The sequence below is a fragment of the Diabrotica undecimpunctata genome, chromosome 7 (genome assembly GCF_040954645.1).
Source record: "Diabrotica undecimpunctata isolate CICGRU chromosome 7, icDiaUnde3, whole genome shotgun sequence".
Classification (NCBI taxonomy): Eukaryota; Metazoa; Arthropoda; class Insecta; order Coleoptera; family Chrysomelidae; genus Diabrotica; species Diabrotica undecimpunctata.
This window is the reverse complement of record NC_092809.1, coordinates 61821466-61836503: the sequence shown is the minus strand read 5'-3', so window position 1 is coordinate 61836503 and position 15038 is coordinate 61821466. Positions and strand designations below refer to the sequence as shown.

At 37.6% G+C, this 15038-nt stretch overlaps 3 protein-coding genes across 3 annotated transcripts in view; 1 reads left to right on the top strand and 2 right to left on the bottom strand.

The window, feature by feature from the left end:
- Positions 1-3626, top strand: part of mst (misato mitochondrial distribution and morphology regulator) — a 30911-nt gene extending 27285 nt beyond the window's left edge. Inside the window, exons 5-6 of the mRNA XM_072537440.1 lie at positions 126-407; positions 3403-3626. Coding sequence (XP_072393541.1) covers positions 126-407; positions 3403-3611 — 491 coding nt within the window. The 3' untranslated portion in view covers positions 3612-3626. The remainder of the gene's footprint in view (positions 1-125; positions 408-3402) is intronic.
- A 3460-nt stretch (positions 3627-7086) lies between these two features.
- Positions 7087-7587, bottom strand: LOC140446402 (uncharacterized). Its single transcript, XM_072538949.1, has one exon. The coding sequence runs from the start codon at positions 7585-7587 to the stop codon at positions 7087-7089; it is 501 nt and encodes a 166-aa protein (XP_072395050.1).
- Positions 7588-10910: 3323 nt separating this feature from the next.
- l(1)10Bb (BUD31-like protein) lies at positions 10911-11872 on the bottom strand. Its single transcript, XM_072539370.1, has 2 exons — positions 11668-11872; positions 10911-11363 (listed from the first exon to the last, which is right to left on the bottom strand). The coding sequence occupies exons 1-2, from the start codon at positions 11759-11761 to the stop codon at positions 11023-11025; spliced, it is 435 nt and encodes a 144-aa protein (XP_072395471.1). The 5' UTR covers positions 11762-11872; the 3' UTR covers positions 10911-11022.
- Between the last annotated feature and the right edge of the window lie 3166 nt (positions 11873-15038).

Genomic DNA, 15038 nt, shown 5'->3' with positions numbered 1-15038 from the left:
GTGACTTGTGCGGTTTCCCAAATGATTCTCAAGTGATTCAATTGTTATTCTTTAAAAAAATTTGAATTATTAGTTTTTAAAAATCGTCCAATGCATAACTGTATAATGTTATGGCTTTTTTTCAGGCACCAGCCGACTTATGCAACATATAACATTAAGAGGTATAAGAGAAGACAAATTGAAAAAGGCTCAAAATATAGCAGGCAAACAAAGAGAATTACCTGCTTACCGATGTTCATCAGTAAACGAAATGTTAGCTTTGTATTTATCATATTCAACAGATGCCACAGCCAGTAACGTTACTGTAGCGGATGATCCTCTTACAGTGAAAAATCCGTTTCCACAAATATTTAAAAATAACGTTGGTTGCCATGGATATATAAACGAAAATATGTCTGATAATCAAAGTAAGTATAATGATTTTTATATTTATAATCCGGTTCCTCAAATTACCTTGGTCCAGTGCCCAAGACGTAACTGTTTTAAAACAATATCAGTTTCATCTGCATTCGGTTCAAAATCTAAATAAAACCTGTCTCTATCTACGGGGCGAATGGTTTTGGATCTGTTGGGTTATAACAAAATGTTAATATGACAAAATGGTGTAAATAAGAAAGACCAATTTCAAAAATAAGCTTTTACAATAGGTATTTTTAGTTTTTCTGAATAAAAAAAACATAGTATGTTTTTGTTTATAAATATAATATTTCTCGGTTACCAGCAATCATGTGAACAAATGATATCATGAAATTCAGACAAATAAATAGATTAATATTTTTTTCTAATGAGGCTTTTCATGTTTACTTATGCTAATTGTAATGTCTACATAAAATTAAAATAAAATTTTCATTCACGAGTTGGCTTTCCTTGCGAATGGACCTTTCTTGTTTTATTTGAATTCCAACAATACAAGTTGGCGATTAGCGTATGTTTTGTTCTGTTTAGTGACAAGAAACATTAATAGGCCAGTAGTAAGTAAACTACTAAAAATATTGGTATAATCTCAATAAAATAAATATTATATTTCCAAGTGTTGCGATTTTGGCATCCAGAATCGCAATATGTCTAATCAATTTTTCGTAACCCCTGATTGCATCTCCAAAAATAAATCTCAATCTACCTCTTTACTACCACCCCAAAACCCATCTCTTTCACAAGCAAAACTCAACGATCTTATGCAGCTGCTCCTCTCTCAAAAGCACCTCCAATCGGCACAATTGTTTCGCCGAAAAATGTTCATTTCGCGTCACGCATTGCATACGGTCGCATCTGTATATATGCTTCCTCTGAGCAAGTTGATAATCTCTTAAAAACCACTCAAAGTATTGCAATCAACTCTCAAGTTATCCCTATACGCAGACTTATCTCCCCTTCAAAAAGAATTTTAGTGTCTACTATCAGCCCTTCTATCCCACATTATGTTGTTGAAAAAGCTCTCTCCCTTCCTGGATTAAATACCATTACACTTATATAATTCAGGAACGGGAAGACTTCTCCCTACAAACTTCGGTTCTCATTGTTCATAAAAATACCCTGCATAGAATATTTATATCGACAAATTGTACTGCTTCCTTTGTAAGCAGCCGAGTCAAACTGCGGACACCTGCCCCAATATATAAAGTCCTATTTCCTCGCAACCAAATGAAAAATCTATTAATTACATCTACCACTTTCCCCATATTGATAGTATCGCTAACAATGTGCAAAATTTTACTGATGACTGTCAGAACCTTTCTACTACCCCCGTATCTGCACAGTCACCGAAGTCTAATGACAAAAGATCTCACTCCAATGATAGCTACCTGGTAACTCCACCCCCTATCTTACCAGAAACCCTTAGTTTTCCCGATCCAAATACTTTAGCCCGTTCTGAAGCCATTTAATCACAAATTATTCAAAGACAACTAAAAAATTTTAATCACAAGTACCTGAAAATCAAATAATAAGAGACATAACTCGCTTTACCACTCGACGTATCATTCTCCTTTCAAGAAATGCAACTAATTGCTTTTCTTGAGAACATTTTCGGTAATTCTGACTCTTTAGTGGAATCGTACAAATTTACTAGATATTTCCTCGCTTCTACAAGATTTAAATAAGCTCTATAACGCTTTGAATGAACATTTCTTAAAAAATCGTTTGATTCGCCTTCAGAACAAAATTAAATGTAAACTGGACCCCGACTCTTACACATTTTCTAGAGATCTTACTACTGAGGAATGCTACTCCACTGACTCCTCCTTAATATCTCATTCATTCCACTAGATCATTTAATTTTTTCTTATAAATAAAGCGTTCATTATTCTCCAATGGAACTGCGATGGATTCTATCGTCGCATAGAAAGAAACAAGAACTTATTTCAATCTACAATCCTGACTATTTGTTTTCAAGAGACTAATTTTAAAATAAATCATTGTGGCCGCCTTAAAAATTTTGAAGGGTATTATCGCATGCATACTAACTGTTCTAGGGCCAGTGGTGGTGCTTCGATATTTGCTTCAATCGATATATACTCATATATACTCTTCTTACGTTATGTATTTTCTCAATGGTTCTTGTCTGTTAAATACGTCCTCATATACACACTTTAACTTATCATCTAATACTTTCTCTGCTATAGATCTTAGCATCTGTAACCCTAAATCAGCACCCTTTCTTTTCTGGAACACTTGCTATGATTTGCACGATAATAATAATTTTCCCATCTTCATACTTTAATCAGGAATATACTAACCGCAATTACTGCAATCTAAAATTTGCTGACTGGACAAGATATACAATTGAAACGGAAAACATCCTCTTCACTCAAACTTTTGATTCGTGCTAATCGTGAACTCGTGCCAATCTTATACTTCACAAAAAACTTAAAGCCAAATATATCATAAAACAAAGCAAAAAAACTTCTTGGAAAATTACGTCCCATCTTTAACAATTTACACCTGCCCAAGTCAGGTCTGGAGTAAAATAAAACATATACAGGGTCGCAAATCTAGTAATAAGGTTCCTAATCTTATCACAGATTACAGTTATCTGCGATAGCCAATCGACTTAAAAGAAAAATTTAAAAATAATAATCCCTGAACTTCTTAGGCAGTTTTGCAGATTGGTCTTAGACATTAAATTCTTTTTCAATGTTTTGGAGTGTATTGAGGCGTCTTTCAGTTGAACTGATTATATATATACGTTCGATTTTAGTCGTTTTTTTGTGAATAAATTAATAAATCATTTTCAAACATTAGTTAAAAACAATCAAAATTAAGTTGTTAATACACCAAATTGCTAAAATTTATTTTTGAATGATTTTCTCATTAAAAAAAATCGCTATTTTAGAATGTTTTTAATTACTTTGTTTTACCTTTTTTTTATGGATTATTTTGTGTTAAAACTGTATTTTTTTGTAGGAGTTGAAAGCATACCATTATTAGCTGGTTTACATAGTGGATTTGAAATCGGAGAAATGTTAGAGACATTACACACAGCAGCAAGGAAAATTAAAATAGCTAGATTTCATCAATTTTTAAGCGGCGGTTTAGAAAAAGATGATTTTGAAGACTGCCTGGATAACTTATTTACTTTAAGGGAAAACTATGAAGATAGCTATTTAGTTTAATTATGAATATATATTTTATTTATATACCAATAAAAAGAAATATCTTTTTCATTTACATTTTATTTTGATATTATTTATTAAAAAATAAAATTTTTTAATACTTCGTTATACCCTAATTGAATTGTACAAATCTGACCCATTTATAATAAAAGTAAAATAATAACATGGTTTTTTTCTAACTCAAATACAGTATCATTGAAGTATTAAACACATTTTTGATAGACATTAGTTGTAGAGAAAAATCAATCAAATTCACTATAGAGAACAAAAAGAACACAACTCACTACCATTGCTAGATTTGTTAATCATAGAAGAGGATACATCAAAGTAACTAAACCATAGCTCAGAAAACTAACACAGATCAAAAAATATTTAAATTACCATTGAAGCAAAACATAAACATTAAAAAGAGATCATTAAGGTTAAAAGATCAAGGCCAAGTAAATCTATCTGTCAAATTTTTTTAATGTCAATTGATAAAATTGGTTAAGATCAATTTTTCACAATTTTTTGACAACAATTTCTAGATTGTGTGTAGTGTTGGACTCCCACTACATTCACCCAACTGAATTTTCAGTTTAATTTTTCCCAAAACAAAGATGGGTTGTACTTTTTAATTTATCATATAACTCTACACACATTCAATTGATCCAGGTCGGGTCTCTACGACATTAATACTGTCAGCGATGCCAACTAATTGAATTGAACTGAACTCTGTCTGTCTACCTCTTTCACTTTAAAAATGCGACTTGCATTGCTTATCTCTCATATGGCGCAATAGTCTAAGTCGGGCCCTGACCCCCCCCCCCCTCCCCCTCCAAGCATCCCTTTCCTTGCTCTCCTCCAGTTTTTTTTCTTCTTTTATAAGAGGGTGGGATCCAAATGTTCGAAACATACCTCGGTCCTAGAAGGTGGGCAGAACCGCCTTCCAGCCCCGGTTACGCAGGACTCCTCCAGCGTGGCCACGGATTACCGGCCGGATAGCCCTGATTGGGACGCAACGTTCACACGGCATTCACCCGATCTTTCATTCACGCACAATTCTCACGCATTCTAACACTTTCCCACTACGACGGAATTCTTCTCTCCCTCTATTCCTCCCTGTTCATGTTCAATCTCACCCCTTCTCATTCTGCCTTATCTTCTTACTTGGTCCTGCTGGGCATCCTGCCTACCTTCGGGTCGCCTTTCTTCTTGTTCCTTTCTTTCCAATGTTCTCCTCACATATCTCTGAACTGCTCTCCACCGATCTAACGACCTAAGCATCTCCTCCACCAGTTCCGTGACTGATTGCACCCTACTTCCTAGCTCTCTCTCAAGCAGCCTCATCTCACCTATCCATCTATCACATATCAATAGAGTGTGTTAGACAGTGTCCGATATTTCACAATACAGGCATTTGCCATTTTTTGCCTTTCCAAATCTGTAAAGGTATGCACTAAAGCAACCATGTCCTGTGAGCATCTGCGTCAGGAAATAATCCAAACGCCGGTGCCCGCAATCCCTCCATCTTCTCAGATTAGGAATCAACGACTTCGTCCACTGCGCCACCCTTCTCATCTCATCCCATTCCTCTTGCCTCACTATTATGGACCTTTCCCTTTCTTCTTTTTTTAAACGTTCTGTTGCTATGTCTTCATTTCTTCTCTCGTATATTCTTCCTCTTTCCTTCACTAGCACGTGCATCGGAATACACCCGGTGATAACTCCTAACGCCTCGGCAGAAACTGTTCTGTATGCACACGCCACCCTCAATAGACTCTTCCTATCTGCTTTCTGTACGCCTTTGTTAAAACTGCAGAACTCCAGACAGGCGCAGCGTAGAGGTCGATCGATTGCACAACAGAATGAAGGGCCGTCCTCCTCTCAGTTTTGGGCCCTCCGATGTTGGGCATGATCCCTCTCAATGCGGCGGATCTCATCGCAGCTCTTTGAGTCCCCGCTTTTACGTGCTCCCCCCACTTTCCGTTTTGACTCAGAGTCACCCCTAAATACCTCACGCACTTCTTTGGAACCACTCTCTTTCCTGCACATTCACTTTTCCTTGGTCCCTTGAAAATTATAGCCTTGGTCTTACCCGCAGCTTAAAGGGGTTACACCCTCTCCGTATTGTTGGCTCACAACCCCGTCATATGCCAAGTTCCACAGCGTGGGTCCTAGGACCTACCCCTGCGGCACTCCAGCCGTCACGTCAACCACTACTCCTTTTTCTACCACAAGTTTCCTCTCTGACAAATAGTCGGAGACCAAATTCATCAAGTACCTCGGACACCTCTCTCGTAGATCCTTTATTACATCTTTCAATTTTAATGTGTTGAACGCATTATGGACGTCAAACAACAGTAGGATTGCCCACCTCTGGTTAACTCCCACACCGCGTAACTCCCGAAAGACTTCCATCAGCGCATCCACCGTGCTCCTGTTCTTTCTGAAACCGTACTGCCTGGGTGACAGCCCGCCTGACTCTTCAATCACTGTGTCTATTCGTCCTCTTAGGAGCCTCTCGTATAATTTACCTATGCACGACAGAAGGCAAACAGGTCGATACTTGTCTTCCCCCTTTGGGAGCAGCACGAGCCTCGAGATCTTCCAATTTGCCGGAAATCGCGTAGTTTCAAGCAGTACATTCATGTGGTCCAAAAGCCACGTCGGCTCCATACTGCCAATGTGTTTCACCGCTTCTGGTGGTATTCCATCGAGTCCCGGAGCCTTTCGTGTCTTTAGGGCACTCAACGCTTCGTTGAGTTCGTCCAAGGTAAAAGGTACAGCTCGCTCAGCTTCGACGTCCCACTGCACTCCATGCCAATGGCCGGGTGGAAATAGCTCTCGGGTAACCTCAAGCTTCCTGTCCAGTGGCATCTCATACAGAGGGTACAGCTTGATCTGGTTCATTACGATTTTGTACCCCTGACCCCAAACGTCCTCATCCAACTTGTCACACAGTTCGTTCCAGTGTCTCTTCTTCTCGGCTCGGATCATTCTGTTCAGTTCCTTCTTTCGCGCTTTGTATACTATATCCATTCTGCTAGCTTCGGTTACTTCTCCTCTGCCTCTTGCCCTCGTAGCCTGTCTTCTGATGGCAATGCATTCCTTCCTCTTATTGGCGATCTCTTCGCACCACCAATAAGGCATTTTTCTTTTTCATCTACCCTGTTTATGCAATTTCTCATAGTCTCTCTTATTATTGATTCAAGTCCTTCTGCCGATGGCGGTGGCATCTTCTCCTCTCTATCAACCATCTAGAATAATCATCAAACGCTAGCCAGTCCGTTCGATCTCCACCTCAGCTTCTGGTTTGGTTCGCTGATGACTCCACGTTGGTAGTCCCTACTCCGACGAACGAAAAACCAATGTAGCGGTGTTCTGTAGCAGTGTCATCCGGCAGCACGCTCCAGTCTCTAATTTTTCTCGCCACATTCTGTGTGGCACAGGTGACATCGATATATGAATGCGAATTTCCCCTCACGAACGTTGGTTACCGACCATTATTTAAGACAACTAAGTCCAGAGTTCCTATCCATTCCATAAGCATTTGTCCGCGAGCGTCCGTTCTGGGAGAACCCCACTCCGCCGCTTTGGCGTTTAAGTCTCCCAGCACTAAACACTCTCTTCCCAATAATCTTACCTCATTCATAATCTCATCCAGTCTACTTTCATAATTCTCCACTGTACAATTCGGTGAAATGTAGCAGCATACCACATTTACTCCCTCCATACGTATCGTCACAAATCCCTCATGCGTATCAATACCATATACTCTCAGTTTTCTATTAAGTATCCGCACTTCTACTACGCCCGCCGTATCCACCAACCATTCCCTACTGCGAACTAACGTAGGGTTTGGCTCCGCCGCTATCAGAATATCAACTTCTTTTTGGATTGCGGAGACCACAACGAGGTCGTGAGCTAGCCTAGCCGTCCCAACATTTGTTTGCAGCACTCTTAACACAAGCTCTCTTTCACGCCTATTCCCCATTTTGTCGCTCAGTCAGTATCCTCCTACCTTTCTTCCACCTTCACCTCTTGCTCTTCTGATAATTTCCCTGAATTTGGGACACCAAGTGGACGTAGATATATGACCTTCCTCGTCACAATTAAAGCACTTTACAGTGTTTCTTTGACACTGGCATTGCAATGGCCCTCCATCCCACACTTCCAGCACCTTTTGCTTCTCCACCACAGCCTCTTGCTATGTGGCCATGTGCTTGGCATCTATAGCATCGTGTCACCTTCACCATCTCCTTTACCGTGACGTGTACCATCCCGATCTTTATTCTTTCTGCCACTAAAAGTCTTCTGGCTATGTCCTCATCCACCTCCACATAACAAATTCTACTTTCTCCCCTGTTTGTCCTTATTTTTCCAACTACTTCACATGCTTCCTCCCTAACAGCAAATTTCTCCACCGATTCGACGATGTCTTTTTCTGTGGTTAGGCCATCCATGTCCGCCAGCATCAAACCCTTCTTTACTCTTTCACCTTTTGCGACTACTCTTGTTGCTCATCCTTGTCTTGAGGCTACTAAATTCCTAACTTGTTCCGCCATTTCCCGCCAATTCCAGGACCACACCTTCTTGTCTGGTTTGTCTAACCTTGTTTATGACGACATCCTCTCTTTCTTCTAGCTCTTCCCTTAACTCTTTTATAAGTTCAGCATAGGGCTTGTCCTTCGGTTTTGTGATGATTACCATCCCTTTCTTTTCTGTGGCTACTATTTGCCTTTCCTTAAGCGTTTTGCCGTATATCGTTGTCGTTACCTTCTTTCCTCTTGCTGCCCACTCTAGCACTTTTCTTGATTTTTCCACTTCTAGTGCTGCTATTCCTATCTCATACGGTCGAATAGCTTCCTGGCTGCTGCCAATAATTTAACAGCCATTGGTTCTTCTTCTCTCTTTTGTTTCAGCTTGTGGACAAATTTTTTTGATGTCCTTTCTCTCCCATTTTCCTCTACTATGCATGTTATTTGAGACATAGTCCTAATTCCTCAATTTTCATCTTCTTCCAAGTATAATCCGGGGAGGTCTGGGTACCTTGCACTAAAATCCCCCTTCACTCTTGCTTTCTTATATAGTTCCTCAATCCTTTTTCTTTGTAATTCTGGGTTCTCTAATTTTTCTTTCCATTTCGCACCAAATCTGCCGTACCTTTGTAGCTCCCTGTTTGATCTCGGTATTTGTATTTGCCACCGCCTTTGTTAGGTTCACTAACCCGTCGATGCATCCCCTCATTTTTGACATTCCTTTCTCTGTTTCACTTCTTTTTAAATTGATCTTACTTTCATTCTTATTTCCACCAGCTCCTATGTCTTTCTCTCCGTGCGATTTTCTTTTCTTTTTTCTGTTGTTGATCGTCCATTCACTCTCGTCATTACTATCCCCCGTTTCGTTTTCACTGCCATTCTCCTCCGCTGTTTCACCTATGTCCCCGTTTTCCACTTCGTTCTTCTCCTTTGGCTCATCATTTTTCTCCCCCCGACTGTCCTTTTCGTCCTCTTCCGCTAATGTCGCCAGCCTTCTTTTTTATTAAATATTTTCCCATTTTTCTTCCCACAAGTTGGGTTTATTCTTCGGTCCAGCGGGGCAGTGCGACCATACTCCGCCAAGGCTATAATCCCCTTCGGTTCGCCTTCTCCTTAGGGTATCGCTTGAGACCCACTTTTCCCCTTCGGCACGATGGTGTTACACCTTGAGGTTAGGGTGGCAATATATTAGAATGATGCATAGCCGCCTGCTATATGCATATCCATTTGTTCTCAGTGGTTTTTTCCACTGGTTTTTGTATTAGTGGAGGTTTTCTCCTCGGGTATAGGTTTGGGTATCAGGACGTGTATGATGGGTAGGGGTGGGTGTAGGGAGTTGGGAGTTTTTGTTATGACACAGGGACAGGTTAGGAATTTGGGTAGTGGACAGTGGACAGCTGCTCCATTTAGTCACCTTTTACGACAAGCAGAAGAAGGCGTGAAGGTATTCTACTTGAGCGGCCCGCCTTCACATGGGGAGCTCTCCTCCAGTTATCCATTCTCAATGTCTCTTTAGCATCGGTTCTCACTTCGTCCATCCACCTCTTCCTTGGTCTTTCTAGTGGGTGATGTCCGATCATAGCTCCACTAAGCATTCTATAGTATTTTTCATATAAAAATGTGTGCACGTCATTCAAGATTTACAACGTCACAACCACACAGCATTCCAAAACATCAGAATAGTTAGTAAGTGAGAAATTTTTAGAATGTCAGCTATTTGTCAAACCACTATATTAACAGTAAATACACTTAGTTTTAAGATTACTGCAACACACTAAAATACATAAGAAAACATTTTAATAAAAAATTATATATTCTAAATTTTAAACTTACCAGTTTTAGAGCATTAATAGTAAAAACATTCCGCCATTATTTCTTGTTCAAAATAATCTATCTTATATGAAAGCTTATCAGCTTTCTACAGACTATTTAGTTGTTTTGGCATAGCACAATCACAATACACAACAATAATTAGTTTTTAAAGCTATTAATCTAAATTTAATATGTATTTATAAATACAATTTATTAATTAATATATAATATATTATGATCAAATTGTGTAAGAAATCAAAACATAAACAAAATTCTTACTCTAAAAAAGCTGCAACACTAAACAATTTTGCCACATTCTGAACTGTCAAAAAATTTGGAGTATTCCCATATCAGTTGCGTACAATTGTCTAATATATTTAATTAAAATTATTATTTTGTGGAATATTAGACTTAAAGAGTTATTTCATAAAATTTATATTATTAATAATAACAAATGTTTTTGGTTATTTAATCAATATAAATCTAAAATTCCCAATATAATGATGATTACATTTTTCTGATTATTATACCATGTTGACACCTATGAAAGATCGAGCAGTTCCGTATGGGTTTCATATTATTAGCTGTGTTGGGAAAATTTGAACTCTAAGGTTGTCGTTCTGGAAATTTTAAATATAAGTGACGTCACTTTATATAAATTGTGACGTGCACGCATTTTTATATGAAAAATACTATACTAGGTGTTATGCATTGTTTATACAAGATCATAAATTCTGGTTCCAGTCAGGTACCCGATTGGATACATCCATACCTGCAATATACCCTAACCTCTTAATTATTTATAGCTACTGTAAAAATATATTCTTTTGATTTTAAAATGATATTTCAGAAATCCATGAACTATTGTCATTTCTTCTAATACAAAATATGTACATTTTTAAGTTGAACTATTACTAACAAATCTATACCATTATTAAGTTTAAACACTAAATAAAAACAAACAAAATCTTTGTTCACAATTTTACTCTCCCAAGTATTGATCTTTAGTTATTCATTACAAAATTAAATAAAAACCACCCATAAAATAAATTTTTGAACATAAATATTTAATTAAAAAACTATCCTGAACAACCTCTGCACCCACAGTGCACACATTCAACAATTCTTCCTTCTTCTAACTTAGATTTAGGTACACGACAAATACAGTTTGTTCCAAAGTTAGTGTCTCTTGTTTGAATACATCGTAGGCAACAAAGACTCTCATATCCTTGCTTCTTCCACTTCGCTATTAAATTTTTATCTGCAATGTTTTCCTCAAGACAATAGTCATATAGTTCCCTGCTAATTGCTTTTCTTCTATAAAAAAGATCAAATATATATCTGGATTTCTGATGATGGATTTTGAAAATTGGCCACAATGATTCATTTTTCCTTTTACCCTCATGTGATTCTGTTTCAGCTGAAAAAAAAACAATCATTTTAAATCGAAAAATTTATTAAGTAGGAATACTAATACAAACATGCAGATTCTTTGCAAACTTTGGAGGTATTTTACAATTAAGATAAAATAACTGATGTTTTAAAAAAATGTTAGGGACATTATTAGAGCTATAAAACCTGGTTTTGTACAGAAAATGGCGAAAATTATTTTAAATAGAAAAACTAAGATTAAGACGATAAAAAAACACTCCAAAAATTCGACAAATTGCGCTTTCAGCTCAATCAAGCTAGAAAAATCTTAAGCAGTTTTATTAGTAACCTACCTTCTCTCATTTTTTGTTCTAACTCATCTAATGTGGGTTCTATCAGTTCCCAACCCTCAGGAGGAGGCTTTTTACTTCGTCGTACTTTTGGCATATTTTATTATATAAATATATATACAATATTTATTTTTCAGGATATTGTTTATAAATATGACAATTAAAAATTTTAGGATATTTGATTTGACACATGTCAAATTATAACCAATAAAATTGTACAACTGACAGTATACAGTATACAGTAAAACCAACTGTTAAAAGTTTAATAAAACATAATTATATTTGAAACATTCGCCAAAATTTACGGCAGACCTATATGCCATAGCACATAATAAATAACAATCAGAATTCTAACAATCAAATGACTAATATAAAAGGCAGCAGGGTGAAAGAAGTTTCCTTAAAAATATCAAACTTCAATGCAAACGATGTCAAGCATATACCAAAGAACCCAGATGTATCGACTTACATATCCCCAGATCCGCTTCTATTAGCTGTGATTGTTTTAGCTTCATTAAAATGTTTTCTATATTTCGGACAGTCGTTTGTGCCCGTTATGTGTTTACTGTTACATATGCAACTGTAAGTTGTGTTTTGGCAATTTTTTAAATAGTGATCTTTCCAGCAGTTAAAGCACTTGTCTCTCCCTTTTCTTTCCTTACATGTGTTTTTTTGTTCAAAATGCAGGTATGTGTAACACCTCTTTAGTCTATATTTAGACGCTACAATTTTGCATGTTAAAAACCCTATTCTGATCCATTTTTTGCTTATTAGGATTTCGACCGTTTTCCCCATTATACTGCTTTTATCACCTGGATTGCTATTGTATTACATTCTCTCTTTTTCAAGTTTGCTTTCAATGCTCCAATCATCTATCACGAATGAAGAAAGTTTGGTCCGGAAGTCTGGAATTAATTTCCCGTTCTGTTTTGCTATCTATTTCCTAAGTTAGACCTTTTATTTTATGTTTTTGCTCCTCTTATTTCCAGTTTAAAACCCTCACCTCTTCGCTTTTTCCTTCATAGTTTTAATTTCTTGCCTGCTATCTGTAACATTATTATACCTGATCTTAATTATTGTACACGTTGCGCGTTTATTTTTATCCGCCTTTTATTGAGATGTTTACTCATTCTGTCTTTACTTTTAGATTTGGTAACACTAGTAATAATTATTCTTCCAAGCCATATCTTGGCCAATTATGCAGAGCAAGTTTTGGTATTTGTTCTCCCTTACTTTAAATTCTTTTATGGCTTCAGACAGATCCATTACCGCATCAAAATTCTCTGCGTCTCATTCGTCGAATCGAGGTCACGTATGTCTTCCTCGTATTTAATTTTTTCCTTCTCCTCCCAGATTCAGATGTACAAAGAACGTAGTCCATAGTACTTTTGCATTGCCTTATTATTCTGTCTAGACCGGTATGGCCTTAAACCTTTTTGCCTTTAGTCCTGCCTACTGTTATTTTTAAGTTTTGTTTCCACTGTTGGGGTTATTTTTCTTCTTTCTCCCTCAATTCTCTTTTTTCTTAAGTTTATTTCTTTTTCGATATTTCCTTCGTTCACTTGCGTCTCTCTTCTAGAGCTTTCTCAAGCAGATTGAGAAATTTCTTCGAGGCTGGTACAAATAGGTACACACAACTCAACAAAGTTCAAAAAACTAGTGTGACGTTCAATAAATCTAGTTTTGGACAAGCTACTAAGCTTCCTTTTACAATCTGGAATATGTGACCGGCACAATGGATGTAAATTACAGAATGGAACAACTCGTGTATTTTGATTTGGGTACCTATAGATATACTTGCCACTCATATTAAAGGCAACATCATATCCTCGGCATACACAATCATTCATATCCAATCAAAGATTCGTAATATATTCTAAAATAGATTTTGAGATGTTTTCGCGAATTAACTCTTACATAAGTTTACTTCTCGCACTTTTGGTGTACTAACAACAAAACCAATATATCTAATACAGAATGATAATTGCTGAACTGTAGATATGTCCATTGTCTCGTCTCGTATTGCTTCTAAGGATATGAAAAGAGTAATCGAATAGACAAAAGATGAAATGAAAAGAAAAATCGTAGAGACAAAAGAAGATATGAAAAGAGAAATCGTTGAGACAAAAGAAAACATGAAAAGAGAAATCGAAGAGACAAAAGAAGACAAAGGAGACAGATTAAAGGAGTTGAAGTAACAAGAAATCTAGTAGAGAGAAGACAGGATAAGATAACGAGAACCCTTGAAAATATCCGCCTAGAAATTAAAAAGACCAAGCAACTGATAGTTGAAGGTAAAGCAGAAGTGATTTGTTCTCATGTCAATGGAATAATTATCAAGACTTCTATATTTGACGGCGAGACCTCCCCGCCAGTGTATGGGAGACAATTCAAAGCCGCTGTACAAAATAATCGATGGACAGAAGGTAGCAGCTCTCATATTAGCACTTCGAGGTAAGGCTGTCGAAATCCTCCGATACTATAGTCTCATCGTTCTTGTGCATCCTCCAGAGGACGCACAAAAGAAGTATGAGAGCATAGTATTGGCTCTAGAACTAAAATACGGCAGCCAATATTTGAAACAAGTATACCATAGTCAATAAAAGTTGATAAACGTATCCAAAGCTGCATCGAATCTGCGCACGAATAAGGAGCGAAAGTAGAAAAGATGGCACGACTCTCTTGGCCCGAAGCTCCGGAAGAGTTCCTAAAAAAATTCACCATCGAATGTTTCCTTGATGGCCTGCGCGATGTAGACCTCCAGCAGACACTACGACTAGAAATATTGACAAATATTGAAGTACGCTATTATCGCAGCATTAAAGTATGAAACCGTGAAGAATATGTCCCGCCGTCAACGCAAAGTCCATCAAGTAAAAGGTGTTGCCTAAGTGGAAGAAGGCGATCTAAATACGGTGCGCCAGGTGTTGGCGCCGAATTCGAGAAATATCTCAGCTCAAAGCTGATTCTTTGAAACAAAAACATCAAAGCCGCCCAAAGTGTTACAATTGTGGATTGGTAGGCCATCTTCAATGTAATTGTAGACAACATATAAGATCAGAGGACAAAAAATCGACCGGCAGGCCATTATCACCACAGCAATGCAGTCCCAGGTTCTCAATATCCACAATAAGACGAATCAGCGACAGTTTACATTCCAATGGACTTCTCAATAGTCATCAAGCAGAAAGAAGTCATGAAAATACCTACGGCCTCTCGAGAAGACCATGCGAGGAGTGCAACTGGTGTTTCTGCAAGCACCAAGAAGAACGAGGGGGTCAGATTCGATAGTTGAAAAGCATAGAAGGCGGAAGAAACGAAGAAGCTCTAACCAAGGAAAACCTCCAAACTGAGCTGAAGAAAGATCCAGATCC